Consider the following 19,469-nt stretch of genomic DNA (forward strand, 5'->3'; position numbering starts at 1 on the left):
ACTTTTTCCATGTGTTGGTGGTTGAATGCATTTTTTAGTACGTTGGTTAAAAACTACCTGCTGAATGTAAAAGATGCTTTCAGAAATTCATACAGTTGAAGAATTAAATGATCAGGCCAGGTCATGAAAAGAACATTTTGACTTCCGCATTTTTAGGATGCAATTTTGTGTACTTTTTGCTATCATAAATGTGATTGTTTCCTTTAAAACAGTAACAGTCATGTTTACTGTTTGTTGCTAATGTTAGATTTTCTTCCTTTGTAGTTTCTCAAGATTACCAAAGCTAAAATAAACTTCTTTTAGCTCTCAAAAATAGAGGACTGGCTTAGAGAATTAAAGATAGAATTCAGAAAGAAAACAGCTTTCTACTTTAGCTTCTTTCTGACGTGTGTGTTTGGACAGCACAAATACAGTACTAACAGCAGAGCCTATGGCAGTTACATTGATTCCTCCAAATCTTGTCTCAGAAATGAGTCCCACAGCTCCCTGCAAAGTAATTGGTCTAATTAGGTGGTAGGAAGGAGCTTCTTTAAATTCCTCAGAAATTAAGACGTGTCATCCGCTTAACATCTTAGCATCTGTTACTGCCTCTTGCTCATTTCTCCACTACGTCAGTCCGAAGGATACTTTCCTGGAACTTTCAGAGAGGAAAAAAAAAAAACCCAAGACCTTGAAACAGAGAAGAAATTGGCCCTTTCTTCAGTGGGATGAAGCATGTAAGGCATTTCACCCCCTCCTTATTTCTCAGTTTGGTGCACGTTTGCCTGGGTGAGTACAATAATCACTTTGTTAAGTAAAAATATAGGAGGATACAAGTATAACCTTAAATCCTGTAGTAATTGTTACAGATGTGGTAATGTTGTCCTGAAATATTTTCCTTGGCAACTGATCCCTGAGCAAATGTTACCCTCTGTGTTTATATATTTTGAGTTTTGTTTCAAATGGGCTATTTTGAATCTCTAACAGTCAGTCAGTAGAATGACAACTAATTTGCTGTTTCTTGTTTTTTTTTAACTTTGTTTGCTGTTGTCTGGCAGCAAGTAAGTAACTATTTAATTATGGCTTAATTGCTCATGCAGTAGGCATAATTTTAAGGCAGAATGTGCTTAGAATACTGGGTAAGGCACTGAGGCACTGGGAAAGTTTCAGATTTGCATGTGTAGGGTAGGGGAGAGGTGTACAGGCATTGCAAGCTGAAAAGGTTGATTTTGCAATGAAGCTGTCTGGAACTGATTGAGATTTTTTTAGAGAGATCCTGCTACTTGATTTGTTTTGTTGTTTGGGGGTTTTTTTCATATACTCTCTTTCTCCATTTGTTGCCTTGTGAATACTGGCACAGTGGCATGTAGAAGTAATTTTATTAAAAATATCTGTACAGATAAGTTCTGAAAGTCCACTGCAGCAACTGGGTGTGTTACGCACTCATAGTATTCCCAAAACAGCTCATGTTTACTGAGAGTCAGGTAACAAAGCCAAGTAACTGCCACCTACAAAATGCTTTTCTTTGGCTTCTGTTTTGTTTTAATTGCAGTTCAGGCAAATTATGCTCCCTATTTCTTTGATAATGGAGCCAGAAGCACAAACGGGAACATGGCACTTCTCAGCCTTTCGGAGGACACACCTGTTGGTCAGTATTAAAATTAGTACATTTAAATCGTGAAACTGGAGCTGCTTGCTGTTTTGATTAGCAACATATATTTTGTTGTAGGTTGTTGTTATATACTGTGGTCTTACATGGTTTTCTCTCAAGATTTTAATTGGCCTCGATTTAAAATGACATGTTTGAATTGTAGCTGTAATTAAGAACATGAATTTTAGCTACTCTTTTCTTGGTCCACCAATCTATTCACAGCATCAGAGCACAGACCTTCGGGTTCAGAAATAAATTCATGGTGCTGAGGGACTTCTTACCAATTCTGTAAATGCTTATGAGAAGAAAGCCTAGTTGCTAGTAATTTTATCAGCCTTGGTAAAAGCATGCTGTACATTGAAAAGTGACAGAGGCATGATTTTCTTTAAACAGTTATCACATTTTTCATGTTTACGGTACAAATGGTAGAAAATGTTTCTACTTGGAGTGAAAATTGCTTTGTCTAAATAACTGATGTTTTTTAAAAAGGTTTAGTTTTGGTTTACTGAAAATTCAAAAATTGATACATCTTTCAGCTTTCAGCATTTTGAGGTCTATTCATGCTTCTTTTAACTGTAGTTGCATTAAGAAAAAATAAATAAGAACAAAAAGGTGATTTATAATCAATAATTTCCATGGGGGAAGAATAATTTCCTAACATTTAAGAAAATTTATGTCAAATATATTACAGCAATGAACACTACCTTTTCTTCAAACGTTGCACTGAGGTTTTGTTTAGGATTTGCTCCTGTTTGTCTGCAGCTTTTACAGGCTAAATCAGAAAAGCATTTAGCTGTTGCATATTAAGCACCAGAGGAGCCATTTATTAGCTGCCTCGTGCATAGAGGAGAGAGATGGCTGTGTGGAGAGGTGCACCCAAAACCCTCCCCTCCCGGGGCTTAGGCAGCTGCGGGGGGCGAGGGTGAGGGAAGGATCCAGAGGGCACAGCCTCCTCTGGAAGACCGACGCTGCCACCTTTGCCTTCCTAAATGTGGCCAGGGTCACTCGCTGCTTTGGGAAGCAGCTGCCTGGGGTTTGCTCGAAGTCTCCATTTCTGGCCCAGCGGAGTTAGTGCCAGCCAAGATCCACGCCGGGCATGCTAGGGGGTGGGGAGAGGGTGATTGGGAAGCAGTGACTTCTCCCTTGCCTGCTCAACCAGAGAAGAGGAGGGGGAGAAGGCAGCACGTAGGGTAGAAGTGAGACATCCAGCCGATGAACCGCAAAAGAGCTTCCTTATGATGCAGCAGGGATTTGGTATAAGCTCAGTCAAGCTTAAGTGGAAACCTCAGCTGAAGGCCAACAGTAATGTACTGGCACTTGCAAAAGCCAGAGGCAGACCAAGGAGCTGCGATTTTTGCTGTACCGCTGCCCGGATTCACACAGAAACCACACTTGCTCATCCCTGGCAATCTGGACAGCTCTGCTGATTGCTGGAGTGAGATTAGCCAGTGGAATCGCTTGTCTAATAGTGTAGATAAGGCTTGTAATGCCAGATAACCACAAAACGGGACCCCGACTCGGTTTGTTTGGGGTGGCGTTTGCCAGCTCCGCCGCTCGAGCTGCAGGCTCTACAACTCACTGGCTTGCCGTCGGACTCCCGTCCCCGGGTGCGGTGCCAGCTCGCCGGCACTGACAGAGCATCGGCCTCTCCCTGCCGCCGCTGCCGGCCTCCAGCCACCTGCGTGGGGATGGGGAGCTAACGATGGCGCAGAGCCACAACGCGGTCAAAAACATCCTTCCTATCAGGACGGCAGCGCCTCACAGTCTCTCAGGTGACAGCACTCCCTGCAGCAGCAAAGTGCGGCAGCAATTTTCCAGCGCTGGGACCCAAAGCATCTGATCTGGGGCAATAAAGGAGAGCGTGCGTGCTGCGACAGCAAAACAGCAGTGTGGGGGACCGGAGCCTCAGTGTTCTCGTGACTAGCCTGAGTAAGAATAGTGACAAATATGTGATAGGCTTTTGCAAGTGCTTTTGTAACATTAGCAACCAGACTAGGTACGTAGAGGTCCCTGCAGAGTTTATGCTGTGGTTGCAGCAGTGACAAAGCTCAAGCTGCTCCGTCTTTAGTGCTGCTGGCCTCATCCAGAATGTGTTTACATGTGTTTACATTGGCTGGCTTGTGCTTCTAGTTTGCTGTATAAATGTACTTTAAAAGACAAGAGAAGCAGCTTCTGGCTTAAAGCTCCACAGGTGCCACAGAAAGCATTTCTCTGAGGTGAAAGGTTAGGAGGTGTTGATTTTAGGCTGTTGCAAAGGGTGTAGAGAAACCCTGGGGAAAGGGAGGTAAGAGCTGACTTTTGAGAAGTCCAAATGTGGTAGCTTTGCCACGCAGCTGCCGGTGCTTCTTTGGGCTAATTCCCAGAACACCTTGACTGGACTGCAGGGTCCTCTCTTCTGAAAGCACTTTGGGAAGTTCCCCTGGGACATGGCTGCTTGGGGTTTGCTCAATGCAAGCTGCTGCTGCTACCCACCACCCACAGCAGCACAGCCACTCCTCGGGGATGATTTGGCAGGGGGGCTCCCAGAGGAGGACACAAACAACACCGGCACTTCAGTGCTTCGGTGCCAGGCGTGTGTTCAGCTTTGCACAGGGCGAGAAGACCAGTGTTCGCATCAGACCACAGTCAGAGCTTCATGCCAGAGCTCAATGAGGGCTCACAGACTGCCCGTGCTAAATGGCTGCCAGGCTGGCCCTTTTCTGTGGCCCCAGGGAGGGCTCTCACACCTCAGAGGCGGCTATTACTCTTCATCCCTCTGCCCCGATCTCCTCCAGAAGAAGGAATCTGGTCTCCCATATCTGTGTGCAGTCCCGAGCGTCCACGCTCCAGCAGTCATCTTTCAGTTTGAGCAGGATGATCAGTGACAAAGCAGGGGAATTAAAACTTCCGTATGTTTTATTCTGGATGGCTTCACTCAGGCTTAGGTGCTGCAAAAATGGGCAGGTTGCCATTAGGTCTTCCCTCTGCTTACATAAAATTTGGAGTCATAGGCAGGATGCTTTTCTTGGCAGCAGCCAGTCTCTGATCAGAGCAGTGCCATGGACAGCAGCTTTAGTAAGCCTCCAGGAATTTTACAGCCTTTGGCCCCGCTGAGATTACAAGCAGTTGGCAAAGCGGCGTGTTAGCTATATTCCCAGGCGTCTATAGGCAAGGGACGTGCAACATTTTGGAGCGCCGAAAGGCGATGGATTCTCTATGTGATTGTAGAAAGAGAAATTGCAGTGCTGCAGCTGCGTGAACCCATCAGATTCAAGAAAATCGCATTATCATGCTCATATCATCCTTAACTTGACCTTCTTTTCCCTTGTGCAATTGGGCTTACTTACAGATAGTTGTGATCCACCAAGTTGCATACATTGTGCCATAAGCTACCATAAAAACAGCAAATGCTATTTCTGCGTGAAAGCTTGAAAGCGTCTGCAGATTCCCAGATCCCATTTATTGCTGCAGAGCATGAGACCCCACAAGGTAAGAAGGGCCAGAACAGCAGCCCCTTCCAGCGCCAGATTTAAGAAGAATGGGAAAAGTTATAAACTGAAAGAGCAGTTGCAGTTCGTGTGGCTGTGTGGCAGGGCAGGTGGGTGATTAGCTCTTTGCAGAGTTGCCAGTGTACATACAAAATGTATGTGTGATCCTAATCAAGGTCTTAAGGCATGTGTGGGATGCTATTTCAGGTTGTTTGTTTCATCTTACCTCATTAATCCCTGTAAGCCCTCACAGTGGGGACAGAGTGGGACTGAGAACAGCTGCAGAGCAAGGGATTGAAGCATACTCAGGAGGCCTGATTTCATTACTCTCTCAAAGCCTAAGCATCATCGGTGCTCTGGAGATCTTTGCATGCCTCTCATCCTTGCATGTTTCCTTTCTGTTTTTCCCCATGCCCCCAAGTATGCGCTCCCCCCCATTAAAAGCTATTTGCAGTGGCAGTTGTTCTCTGATCAAAGCTACAGCTGCCAGCTACCTGCTGCTGGCCACCTGACCACTGCAGGTCCCTCCATCCTCCAAGCTCCTCCCGGTGTTCCTGCATGCTCCTGGTCTCGTTTCTCCCCATCATTCACAGCTGGCTGTGGAAAGCCCTCTTGTCCTCTCTGCTATCCATTGTTCCTCTCTGTTTCTGTCACCCTGCTGCTCCCCAGACTGGTAATACTCCCTGCTAATGTGCTTTCCAGTCTGTCCTTCAGTGCTCAGCAATCCCACCCTGGCATTCTGCTGTCTCTCTGTCTGTGTTTCTGTATTTCCTTGCGGGTTCAGCTACTATGTCTGTGCTGGATGAATTTTTTCTGCCCATAATTTATTTCCATCCCTCCTTGTCACAAAAAAATACCCGAGTGAAAGAATTAATGTGCTTCTCTTTTGAATTATAATTTCTTTCTGACTAGAAAAGGCGCAGACATGGACAGTTTAGCCCAAGCTGTGTCTTGGAATCTAGAGACCCACCAAGACCTCACATTCAGACGACTCCAGAAAGGCTAAATCGGTTGAACGTGCAAAAATATGTAACCTTTTGCAGAAACTAAAATATCCCCCTCTAGGAAAGCTAGGAGCTACCAGAACAAAACTCTTAAACACAGCCTGCCTTCCACATCACTGCTGCAGCAGAGCTAACGCCGTGCAAAATGGAGCCCCCCCGCAAAGCAGAGCACTGCACTGGGATGCACTGAGGACTGCAGGTGTTACAGCCTTCGCTTTTGGTTTTATGCTTCTAGCAGAAACTGCAGATGCATCAGAAAATTGCCCTCGGATAGCTTCTGCTTGGAGCTGGTTGCTGTGGGTGCCGTGGGGATGCATTGCTGCTGTCCGTGGGGTGACGTTTCGGGCCCCATGCTGAGGGCTTGCCGACGAGCCCTGCTCTCCCCGCCGCAGGGGCTTGCAGCTGCAGGGGCCGTTTCAGCTGCTGCTGTAGCAGCCATGGCTTTTGGGCTGCCGATCCTAGCCGTGTCCCCGCTTTGCCAGCCGCCGCGGTGTGCCGGGGTGCAGCAAAGGAGCAGGGGTCGCCCGGGCGTCCTCAGGAGGGAGCAGTGGCTGGCAGTGAACAGGAAAGGAGCCATTTTTGAGGTAGTCTTGGCGTATGGTCCGTGCCCTTCAGGGCCCGAGCTCCCCTGCGCTTGCCGTGTAAAACAGCTGTCTGTAGGCTGCGTGTTGACTGTCCATCACCTTTCCTGGTGGGGAAACAGGCCTTTGGCTGAGACAGGTGGAGAGCCGGCTGCGTAACCCCGCGCGAGGCGGTGCTTGCTGTGACACTGGGAACGGAGGTGCCCTGTCCTGGGAGCGTGGCCATGGATGTCCCTCTCGGCATCGTGTTAACAGATGTCAGCTGTGGTGGCAAAGGACAGCGGCGGGACTGAACGCAAGTCCAAAATGCGCTTGGCTTGTTTAACTTGGCGGGGAGGGGATTTGGTCGCTGAGTGTCGTGCAGCAGAGAGGGAGAGCACATCTTCAGTGAGAGGGCAAAACCAGCCCCAGAGCACATGGACAGAGGCTGGCTGTGAATAAATTTAAGTCAGAAATGAAGTGAAATGGAGCAATGGCATCATGGGACGGCCATTCAGCCTGAGTGTCAGGAGCAAAGAGCAAATGACTTTTCAGATGGAATAGGACAAGGGCGTGAAAGCCTGGCGTGGCTCCTGGGAAGCAGCCGTAGCAGGGAGCAGCGTGCAGCTCCCCGGGACTTCCCCGTCCCAGCCTGCTGCGCCAACCCCTGGGGACTGGGAGCATCCAGCTCTTCCGACCGGCGCTCTTACACGGCATTTGCCATATCCCCAGGTAAAGACTCTTCTGTTCCCTTATCTTTCTGACAGGGAGAGGCTGTTTACCTGGTACTCACTGATAAGATTTTAGCTGTTTTTTTCATTTATTTCCTTTTTAGGTAGTGGAGGCAGCACACTGAGAGATTTTTAATTGGCATTGACACTGTGCTGAGAAGTGTTCCCAGGGTGTTAATGATATGGAGAGTATTGTACAGTGAAATTGCAATTCAGACAAAATTAGGAATTATAATGAGCTAGAAAAGAAATTTTGATCCACAATCCAATTTAAAAGGCACACAAGTGTCCCGTATTATGAAAAATGAAGCATCAGCTTTTGCTAGGAAGCAAACAGTCCAGTGTAAAGATCAATGATGTCCTTCATTATTTTCTCAGAAACCTCAGTAACCTCAGTCTGTACCAATGTCAATGTTTCTTGTCACATTTAGCCGCAAGAAAATTCCTGTTTTCCTTATAAGAAAGCTCCTAGAAAATGTAGGAGAGAAAATTGTGAGATTGGAAGAACAAGCCCAGGTTCAAACGTATTCACCTGAACTTTCACAGCCTATTCTTCTGCAGCACGTGCCCTGCGATCCCTGGGGAGTGGTTTGCCGTTCGTGTGCTACCAGCGTTGGTAGTTCAGGGCAGCCCCAGTCACGCACTAGACCGTGTGCCTGGTTGTTGCCCGCAGGCTCTGAGAGACCCCAGACGCGGGTTGTGGTGCCCATCCTGTTCCTCCACTGCACAGGCAGCGCTGCTCCGCAGCTGCTGCAGACGTCCACACCTGCTAGAAACAGGCAGGATAGCCAGTGGTATATGAAGTGGAAGGGACAGGAAAAGCAAAGAAGAAGGGCAGAAAAGCAACTAAGAAGTAAAAACTTCTAATGACCGAAAAAGGCTGAAGAAAAGCACTGTATTGATAATGATGCCAGTGAAGTGCTGACAACTGACACCTGAATTCTCCATTTGGCCCTAGCTGTGATATTAAGACAAAGCTTTTGAAAAACAAGAATATATGCAGTCAGTGCTGGTGCTGCAGAACCTTCAACAGTCTTGAAATTTCTGTCTCTTATGGAGACAGCTATAGCAGGAGGCAGATGTCCTTTCAAGGACACTGTTTTATATCAGCCCCAGTTTATTCCTCTCCTTGCAACTGTACTTATACATTTCAGTTGTTACAATCAGAGAAGTGTCTCATCATACCGCTCATTGTCTTTCCCTAATAATTTGGGGGATCTCACTTACAGATGTGGTGTTATTTTCCACTCTATTTTGCAGGAAAAGCCCAAGAAAAATGTGGAAAGTGTTTTGTAGTTTTGTGAACCTGTTTTGCAAATCTTGACTGACTGTTGGTCGGCCGAACCAGCTCGTAGCAGGGTCTGTTGTTTGTGCTCCTGTGGGCCTATTGGTTTTTGCAATGTGAACACTTTTCTGTACAAAGTTGCCCAAATATTGCTCTGGTAATTATCATAAGAGAGTACACTCATAAGTGAGCACAGATCCCACATGGCTTGGCATAATCTCTTGCTATGCAAAGAAGACAGCCGTGTTTTCTGAGTATCACCGCTGATGCCTCGACGTTGCATGTTCATTAAGCCCACTGGTCTGTTTGCTTCACATTTGGCATGCCAAGGAATAAGCAGATGAGGAGCGGAAGGTTGCACTGCAAAGCTGAGGAAACATTCAAGAAGCTGACCTGTCAGTGCTGTGAGCAGGACCTCAACCAAAGCTCTAAACAGAAGCTTATGGATCTGGTCAGTGAAAAACTCCACTGCCACTGCAGAGAGGATATGAGAAAAAGATTACAACTTTTGAGTACAGAATTAAAAATCTCTCAGACTCAGGGCCAGAGTAGTTTAAAACTGGAGTCTCCTGGGTTCCCTTTAACAGTGTTCTTCCTTAACTTCATGCTAACTTTCTTACCAGGGATTCTTCCATCATATCTTTGTGTCCCATGCACAAGCAAAACTCACTACTAACCAAAGGAGTCACTTGGCTACCATATTTCCAGTGCAGAGAACTTTGTTAGATGTAAAGCAGAGTTTTTGTTCCAAACCTCTTCAACTTGGATATCTCGGGTACAAACTTGGATATCTTGGGTACAAAACAACAACAGTGTTTTATATTTCAAGCTCAGTTAACTGATATTTGTAAAGTGCTTGAAGTTATTTGAAGATATTAATGCACAGCAGAATGACAGACGTGTAAGTTTAAAAAAATAATACTAATAAATCCTGACCATGTTTTGAAAACGTGGGTGTTATAACTCCCCCAGGAAGTATCACTTCTGATAAACAAAGTCAGTTTACTGGAAAAACTGGCACCAACTTCTCAAATGTTTAAAAATAGAAATAACAATCTCTTTCCCCAGCTTGTGAAAGAAATACATTGATGACTTTAGAGAATTTATTCATTGGTGTGAGTGTGAGTGGGTGTGTTAAGTAGAGAATTTAATGAGAGGGAGCTAATGAGGGGGAGTGAAGTAGGAAAGAAGACTTCTGCATCTATTAGTTCTGCAAGTGGAAAAGTCTGCAAATGTCCTTGCATCTCCTGAGCTCCAGGGCCTGGGTCCAGTCCTGTGGGAATGCTGCCTTCAGCTACCAGATCCTCTGCCTGCTAGTTAGCAATTTTGTTGTTCCCGTAGAGCAGAGGTGTGTGAGGGCCTTTTGGTACTGCTGAGATTGTCACCCAGTCGTAGAACAGCATCGCTTCTGACTCTTGGGCTGAGAGTTAGTCAAGAGCTCGTCATCTATGTAAACACTAGGATGTGAACAGTATTGATCTAGGTGTGGTTCCACAGGAAAGGGCCTGAAGCGAGAGAAACCAGCACTGATAAACTCAGTTTAACCAGGAGCCTAAAAAGTGGCAATCAGGGCTATTGAACGGTCTACTTATCCGTAGTTCCTAGTAAGTGGGTTTGATTCACAAAAGCTTTGCCTGCCGCATGGGAGCTAAGTTTCTAAAGGAGCAGACCAGTGAAATATTCACTGATTGAAGTAACCACAGGGAAATGCTGTTGAATGCCAATTTTTCAGGTACCCATGTGTACACTCTGAATGGAACTGATCCAGAAGGAGATCCCGTGACATACGGCCTGGCCTATGAAGCTGGATCAAGACGCTACTTTTCTGTTGACAAGAACCTTGGAAATGTTACGCTGATTGAGGAGCTTGACAGAGAGGTACAATGAAATGGCACCATTCCATGTGTTCATGGAATTTCCTTCAGTTTAATTAGATCTGTGGCTTTGAGGAACAATGACAACTTATTTGCCCCTGAAACATGTAATATACGTTGCTATTCTGAGACATTGTACTTCACCCATCATGTTGTTGTCCAGTTGACTTGTGCTACTGATGCTGCTATCAAATGTTTCGGCAGCTGCCTGTCCAGCTTTTGCCAAAAGAGAAGTTTACTCTTTATTCCTATCTTTCCCCACCTGCACCCCATCAAGAGCTTAGGGGCAGTTGCAGTCCTCTAATCCTCAGACAGGGGACTCTCCTGTCATTAGGAGGGAGCAGAGATTTGTGTAAGCAGTGTTCCAGGACACTCCTCTAGTTACATCATAGCCCTTTAGCACACGTGTAACCATATGGGTTAAAGATGATCCCAGCAACAGCGACCTAAAGGCAGCCTTATTCTGGGAACACAGGCATTGAACCCTTCAATTCTCCTTTGCAGGGAAGGGTACGCACTACTTAGTAAACCCTTCAAAATACTGTATACTGAGATGGAAGGATTTTGAACCAAATATGCCTTTTTAGGGAGTGTTTCTTGAAAAAGATGACGGATTTTCATGAGCGCTTTACAGGACAACAGGGATTCCCAGACCAACCATCTCTTGACAGTAGCCACACAAGGTCCAAGGAGCCCCGCAGCTGGAGCTTCTGAGGGGTCTTCCTAGCCTCTGCTGTAATTGCTTTGTGGTAGTGGTTGTTACTTTCATCTGCCTGCTGAGGCACATTTAAATCTGTGGTCCCTCTTCCAATCAGGGCAAGCACCATCTCGCTAACAAAGGAATTTTCTTGGTTTACAGAAGGAAGATGAGATTGAAGTTATTGTCAGTATTTCAGATGGCCTGAGTACAGTAAGTATTTAATTACGCTGTAGCTTGTCAAACTGTCTGTCCCCTCATACCTCCTCCTGTTAAATTACCTTACAGGGACTATCTCATTTTATCAGAAAACATAATCTCATTAGAATCTTACCTACTGTTTCAAGAGCCACTGAACTCCCAGTAACTCAAGTCTCACTCCAGCTCATTGCTCAGCTATTTGAGGATAATTACAGTGTAGTGTGAGCTGAAAGACTGCAGAATTACAGCAGCTTCCTGTGAAGTTTCACTGCCAGCTCAGTAGGATTCATACCTAAGAAAGGTCTGGAGGCTTTTTGGAGAAGTGTGTGACATTATAGGAACTAGTGTTGGACACCCAAGAGCTGACTGTCCCTCCACCCCCACAATGTTTCTCTAGCATGAGATTAAGAAGATTTGCTTAGGCTAAGGTGGTGGGGGTTTTCTTGTCTGCTGCTGAATAAAGCTTTGATCACATCTAATCATTAAGGACGTATCGGAGGCAGTGCACAAGCATCCAATGCTAGTTCAACAAATTTCCTTGGCATTTTCAGTTTACGGATGGATGCTGTCACAGCCAGGATATTAGTCTGCCAATAAGAGGACCCGGGCTTCTTCACGAGAGGTGCCACAAAAGTGGGACCCTCTTACTATCCACAGGACTGGGTAACTCCAGAGCTCTTCCTCCTCTCAAACAAATTAATTGAGATTACTACAGTGCATGTTTGGGAGGTGTCACCATCCTACAGGCACAGCTGCCCTGGCAACCTCTGTAAATAGGAAATAATAGGATCACATCCGCCTGTCCACTTGCAAACAACTGGGAGGTTTTGTTGGTCAAATATGTTTGCTTCTGTATTTTTAGAAAGAGAACACCCATTTTGTTCAAGATGGATTGTTACATATTAGCAGTGTGTATTTGTATATCCAAATTATGCATGCTATTAACCTACTATCATGATATCAAATGAGGCATTAATGAATGGTCTTGGTTGTCAGGTACCAATTTTTTACAGTCTTTCATGTATTCTCATAAAATACATAATGATATCTTGAATGCCATAAAGAAGAAGAAAGACTTTTGAAAATCGGCCCCATCTGTAATTTATAAAGTACTCTGAGACTCCTTACTTGGTTTGGAGATATCTGGGTGATGTCCACAAAGCAAATTCTTCTGGATTATGGGATTTTCTTTTGTGTGCTCGGTTTTGGTAGTGCAAAGATATTCTATTGCAACATACTTTTTCATTGTTCCTTTGACTACACCTCAGTAGGCAAATGAGTAGGTACATGTTGAAAATCAGCTTGAGTCATAATATTTTCTTCGTATTCTACTCCAGGTTTCTGAAAAAGTCAGGATCCTTGTAATGGATGCTAATGATGAGAGCCCGGAGTTCATCAACACACCTTATATAGTCCAAGTCCCAGAGGTTGGTGAAGTTTCTTTGCATATTGGAAGTATATTTCATTAGGATGTAAAGAGAAGCTAGTATGTTTTCAGTAAAATAACATGATGTGCAGGACTAACTTGCATTCTTTTGTTTTAGGGTTTGGGTAGATATTAAATATTCACTGCAAACTTAGGGAATAAGTCTGCAGGTACTTAAGGTGTGCTATTTTGTGGGTAAGCTCCAAGATGTGAGTCATTGGGGGTTTTTAGTGGGAATAGGATGCACTCTGTCTTAGCTGAGATTTCCTGTCATTTTTATTCCAAAAAGTTTTTCTTCATTCTTGTTCTTCTCCAGTTTCCTCCATTTTTAATCTCTTCCCTCTTCTTTCTGCTCTTTTGTTCCTTCAATGCATTTATATTCTTTCTACCATCACTCTCTTTTTCTGCCTCCTTGCATGCTCATTTTTCATTTCTTCTAACTCACCTGGTTTTCCACTTCCGTGTGACTCTAGTAACTCTTTCTGGTCACAGAACGCTCCCTCTGGCAGCAGTATCTTTAAGATTGAGGCAGTGGACAAAGACACGGGTTCTGGAGGAAGTATCACCTACTTCTTGCCGGTAAGTTATTACCTGTACATTCAAAAATCATCTTTCATTTACCGAGATCTCAGAAATCAGATTAAAAAATATTTTGAGGGTTGAGCCCACTACTAGTGTCCATAAGACCAATTTTGCACCATGCACAAGAAAACAGGCATTGACAAACCCGATACTGTCTGCTTGCGAGCAGCCAAGTGCAGTCCAGCAGGCAGAAGGAGGAGCTGAGTTGCCACTGTCACTCCTATGCTTGCCAGCAGGACTCCTCACGGCAGGGCTCTTACTGGCCCTTTCTTTGGAGTGACAGGGAGAGCAAGTCGTAACTTGTAATCTTGTATGCATACGGGATTTCTAAAGCATGAAATAGCTGTCTTTAGAAAGCAAAAGGCACTGGAAACCCAACTGTGGACTTTGGTGTAGCAGGCTGGTACATAATTGAGACCTGGATCACAGCGTGAAATATGAGGTACTGAGTCTTCTCACTGACAAAGCCATGCCTGCTTGAAACCAGCCTTTCAGGTATCGCCCACTGGTGAAAAACAGAAAGGGCTCCGTATTTAAAGCTGAATTTCTGTATTACAGTTCTTCTGCAGGCCAAAAGGACAACTTTTTGCATTATATCCTTCAAATTCCTTCTTCCTACAAGCGGCTTTGTCCAGATAATGAACTGCAGATAAACTGCAGTTTCTCTTACTCAAGAGGCAACAGAAAAAAAAAAAAGGAAACCAATTTGTTGTAGTATTTACTTTGGATATAAAAATATGAAAACAAGTTGGAAGATATTTACATAGCACTAAAGCTAATCCTGTTAAGAGCTTGGGCATACTGTGAAAGAACACCTTGAGTGCCTTGTTGAAATTTAGTTTTAATTTCACCAATTATGATCCATTTAAAATACAGTATGTGAAGGATTCAGTTTTGCACAGGGCTTTTTCCAGTAAGTGGATAGACTATGAAGCCAAGGAACAGCAATTTCAAACATCTATGTCTAGTTGATATACTTGTGTGGCGAAAAAGGTTACCAAATATGTGTATTTGTTGAAAAAATGTTGCCATGTCTTTTGGCACAATCTCTGGGAATTCTCAAGTTGCACAGAAAAAAACCTCTCCAAAAGTCTGCTGTGGGCAGGTAGTGACGTCTACTGAAAAGGATTATCCGACAGTGACCATTGTGTATGGATACCCAAATGGAAGTGTGTTTTTAGATATCTCCAGTCCAGAAGAATGAAGGGAGACAGTTTTTAGGCCTTTTTGGAAATCAGATGTCTTTTAGGTTTTATTCGTACATCGTAAAAATCACCAAAGCACCACTCTGTTGACAATAATCTATGCATGCAAACTTCCTGCATTTTTAAGCCAGTAGAACTTTGAAACACTAAGGGATAACACCTTTTTACTTCTTCCTTTTCCCCTCATCTTTTTTCTGTTAAGCCTCCCTACCTCTTTCCTTGCGATGAACTGTGTTAACCAAAGTTTAAGATTTCACAATGAAATGCTAAAAGATTAAAAAAATCCACATTGCAGGTAACTGATTTATTCTGAATAACGAGAGACTCATGGTTGGTTCATGAATTGTTCATAAACACACAGAGGTGAAATTCATCAAATACTTTACTCACCCAAACCGTATCATTATTCTAGTCTTTTCGCCTAGCAGATGAAATAAAAGATGAATCCCTACGGCAATCTCATTTCCATACCTGTAATCTCTCGCTGTTTCTTCTTTCCTTTTCTTCCAGAACATCCATGCTAATAAGTTTACAATAGACCGTCACAGTGGTGTCCTGCGCATCAAAACAGGGGTCACCCTGGACTATGAGAAATCAAGAACACATTTTGTCGTCGTTGTAGCCAAGGTATAAAGCTTTTATCTGAAACTAGAGGAGGTGGGGGGTTGCATTTGAGCAGGACTGATTAGTTCGAATACAAGTGCGACTTAAAGGGTTTCTGAAACATGAAGCATAACATTGAAGCAGCAGAGCTACTCCCTCGGTAACATCTGGAGGTGGAGGGGTGGGTAGCATGGAAAAGTGAGGGAGGAAAGGTGACGGGTGTCTGCTGCTGAACAACACCTGGAGGCGTTCGGCAGTGGGTTTCCCACATTTCACTCAGGTCCAGTGCCAGGAAAGTGAGCCCCACTGCAAAGTCAGCTGTGCATTTTGAGAGTCACCTAGAAGCGAAGGGTTGGTGTATGCAGCCCCGGCTTCCAGAAGCATCAGCCTTTGGGCAAATGCAGGTGCCCAGGGCTCCCTCGTGCTGCCCAGGGCATGGCCCTACCGCAACAAGGGCAAAGCCCTGGCAGGCAGGCTGTGCGAGTCGCTGTCGTTAGCCACAGTAAGATGCAGGGCACAGCCTGTGCAGCACAAGTGACAGACTTCTTTTCTGGAAATATCTGTGGATGTTTCTTTCTTTCACTTCTCTGCTGCCTTGTGGCAGGAGCTTATTCAAATCCTGCAAATATTGCTGCACAGCCCTTCTTGACACTGTCATTCTCAGCAGTGCTGCGCCTGTGGCACGGCTGAGGATTCATAACAGGCATTAAAAGTTTATGGATTCTGAAGTAAAGTCTCTCAGGGCCCTGTGGGGACTGTCACATAGACAGACTCACATGGGTGGAAAGAGGATGATTTTGCTGCTACTGACGGTGACTTTGAGTCTCTCATGTTTTATGAAAAACATATGGATCTTTTCATGTATTTATTTAGTCAGGGTTCGTTTGGGGAGAAGTAACAAAATTTGGCTTAAATGCTGTTTTGGGGGCAGTAAGGAGGAAAAAAATGAGCATATCTTTTCCAAAAAATTGAATGTTTAGAATTGGTACAGCAGACATGCTGAACAATTCACACTCTTATACACCAGCATGACTACTGACCTCCAGCTGGTGCTCTGAGACTGAGGGCGTTAAAAGCTTCTGAAATTGCAAGTCCTTTCTAATTGGCTCTGCTGTATCAGTAGGACAGAGTTGATTGTAGTCAAGTCCCCAGAGACTGTTTATACACTGTGGCTATTTAACAGTTTTTTGGCTGCGCAGCTCTTCCATGCTTTCACTTTATCACGTAAGAGTCCCTAGGAGACTTTGATCATGTGCACTGTTTAATTTCCCCCTAGAAATGCACTACCTTGCTACCGCGCATTGTCTTGTGTTTATGACAAGACTATACGTGGGATGAAAGTTTGTAGACCTTAGCCGCTAACTTTTTGCATCAGTTTCTAGCATTCTTTTTTCCTGAAAAAAACTTGAATTCCCTGTCCCCTGTGTTGTTGATAAAAGATTGTGTATGACTGCATATATTGGCACAACCACTTTTAATATAAGAAATACACACTGCCAGCTGTCTTCCTAATCAGAGAGGGAGCAAGACAAATGGAAAAGAGAAGGGAATAGGGCAGCAGAGATTAATCTGTGTGTTGGGAGAAAGAAGGCATTCCTGGGACTGTGCTTCTGAAGGCTTATGAGCTGCTTGCAATGCCATAAGTGGATTTGCAGACATGTTTCAGCAGAGGGATCTGATGATGACTTCTCTTCTAGGATGGTGGTGGGAAGCTCAGGGGAGACAACAAAGTGTTTTCAGCCACAACAACAGTTACTGTCAATGTGGAGGATGTTCAGGACACTCCTCCCATGTTCATCGGTACTCCCTACTATGGATATGTCTACGAGGATACACTCGCCGTAAGTGCTGGTTTTCACCTGTAGGAGAACAAGCCCGATCTTTCGCATCTCAGTTAAGATAGCCCTATGGTTTCTAGCACAGGCTTTATCGAAAACTAGGACCTAAACTCTGATTTGACTCTTAGGTGAAACGAGCTGACCAAATCTCAGACTTGATATTATTTACAAATTGGAAAATTGTTATTATTGCAAATTTGTCATGCAAGGCTTCCTGTTGCTGTTGTCAAAGTCAAAAAGGATTCTGCCCATTTATGTTGGTCTAAGCCCAGACAGTGACTGAGAGCTCTTCCATAGCTGAGACCTGCAGAGGCACTTGGCTGAAGGCTTAAGCTGGTTGCCAGTTACCTCACCTGAACACACCATGCCAGAAGCCTTTGTGTGTGTGTGCTGTGTGGTCTCAAAGTGCTTTTGTCTTCTGGCTGATCAGTCTGGTACCAGCAGCTGGTTGTGCAAGGTAGGAGAATTTATGCTGAAATGCTCTAGACTCTTGGTGCTGTCCCATGGACATCACCTGGGGTGAAGCAATCCTGACATCCCCAAAATGCAGGATACTTTCTGCTCAGTGATGGCTAGATAGGTAGAATGGGCCAGGAAGTCCTCCCAGGCCTAAAACCCATCAGATTATCAAGCAAGCAGGGACATACTTAGAAGAACCACTTACAAGTGGGGACACTGCATTTGTCTGCATGTTTCTGCTGCTGAAGATACCACTTCGTATCTATCACAGACACAGAATCCAAGGAGTACACTGAGCTCCTGGCTGTGCCATCATCTCAGAAATGCCTAATGGCAGATTTGCTTAAAAAGGAGTATACAGCTTAGCAAATTAGTTTATTATATTCACCATGATGCTTTCAGCCACATATTATTCTTGAAGCTGCAAACTAATGAATTTTCTCTATATCTAAGCAGTGGCATGATACTGTGTATGGATCAGCTTTCTCCCTGATACATAAGATGTAATTAAAATTTTCTTCATACATAGGACAATAAATGGTATCTACTCATGAAATTACCCAACATTAGACTATTGATCTCTTTGGCAGTGTGATTGCACACTGTTCACCTGATCTTCCCTTGACTTTCAGGAAAGATCGTGTCTTTACTTCTGTCCAGGACTCCAATGTACACTGCAGCCCTTGCCTGACTGTATATTGCAGTTATGTGCATAGGCTGTTACATTTCAGCAGGGCAGAGAAGTAATCCTTGTGTACTTTGCAGATGTTTGGAAAGAATGATATTATGCGTATTGATTTATTCTGCATAGTTACGTATAGATCTTGAAATAACTATCAGGTGCACACAGGAGTTAGTGCTTACCATGGAAATGAGCGTCAATAAATGTTAATTGCATCCAGCCTGAGCTCATAACTTACACCATTATGATATTATAATGATGGAAGCACTAATCGGTCCTTCCCAGTATGGGTTTTGCTATTAAAATGAACTCCACAGAAAGAGACGCACTAGCTGATTTTAGTGTTGTTTATAAGTTTGGTGTTAATTTTTTAAACTTGCTTCTTTTCTCCTTGGAGGAGTTGTCAGGATTTACAAGTACTCTGTCACCTTCAAAGGGACTGCACTGCTTTTTGCCCAGTAGGCAGATTTTATTGCAGCTTCCAGCACAAATGATAATAAATACAGTTCTGTATTTCTAGTTGCTCTAACAGAAACTTGCTCTTGTTTCAAAAAGTCACTCAAGGGTTGTCATGAAAATGTTCCTTGTTGCCATTTGTGATTAACTGACAGTTACTTCCATGTTCGCTGTTTTTGCAGCCCCAAACAGTAACACTTTAGTTCAGAGGCTTAAATTGCACAGCTTATTGCCACTTGGATGAGCATTTTAATGCTGACAGTCATCATCCCTCTGAGTTGATAGGAGTAGTCACATGAGCAAATGGTCTCCAGTACACAAATTCTGTACGTACGGCCCACAGCCATGTTACTTGTGCAAAAAGAGGCAGTGAAGGTTTAAGGACAGTTAAATCACCATAATTTTCAGCAAAATTTTACACCGTAAATGTTCTTTTGGCCAAGTTGTTTTGTGATCCCCTTTTTGCTTTTGCTGCCTGTCTGAACTTGATTAGGTAGGACCAAAATGACCTGATGACTCCTCAGCAGCTGCCTGTGTCTCAGCACGCTGTGTGGCCATGGGGCACGCGGCGTTACCGGGAGCCTACACAGCAGCTACCAGAGGGCATCTTGGTAGTGACCCAAACTAAAGCTCGCGTCTCAGATTGGTTACTCCAAATCCTCTGTCCCAGTCTGTGGCTCACGGTAGGTGTTCCTGGGCACAGCTTCCGATCGCTCCTGCGGCCGGCCAGCTGCTGGGCTGAGGGACCCGTGGCCACACAGGGTCTGCA

At 44.5% G+C, this 19,469-nt stretch overlaps 1 protein-coding gene across 1 annotated transcript in view; it reads left to right on the forward strand.

The window, feature by feature from the left end:
• The first annotated feature begins 635 nt into the window (after positions 1-635).
• CDHR1 (cadherin related family member 1) overlaps positions 636-19,469 on the forward strand; it is a 49,466-nt gene continuing 30,632 nt past the window's right edge. Inside the window, exons 1-8 of the mRNA XM_075717995.1 lie at positions 636-768; positions 1,532-1,627; positions 10,410-10,555; positions 11,411-11,461; positions 12,787-12,876; positions 13,368-13,454; positions 15,173-15,289; positions 16,963-17,106. Coding sequence (XP_075574110.1) covers positions 708-768; positions 1,532-1,627; positions 10,410-10,555; positions 11,411-11,461; positions 12,787-12,876; positions 13,368-13,454; positions 15,173-15,289; positions 16,963-17,106 — 792 coding nt within the window. The 5' untranslated portion in view covers positions 636-707. The remainder of the gene's footprint in view (positions 769-1,531; positions 1,628-10,409; positions 10,556-11,410; positions 11,462-12,786; positions 12,877-13,367; positions 13,455-15,172; positions 15,290-16,962; positions 17,107-19,469) is intronic.

Source organism: Pelecanus crispus, chromosome 10 (genome assembly GCF_030463565.1).
Source record: "Pelecanus crispus isolate bPelCri1 chromosome 10, bPelCri1.pri, whole genome shotgun sequence".
Classification (NCBI taxonomy): Eukaryota; Metazoa; Chordata; class Aves; order Pelecaniformes; family Pelecanidae; genus Pelecanus; species Pelecanus crispus.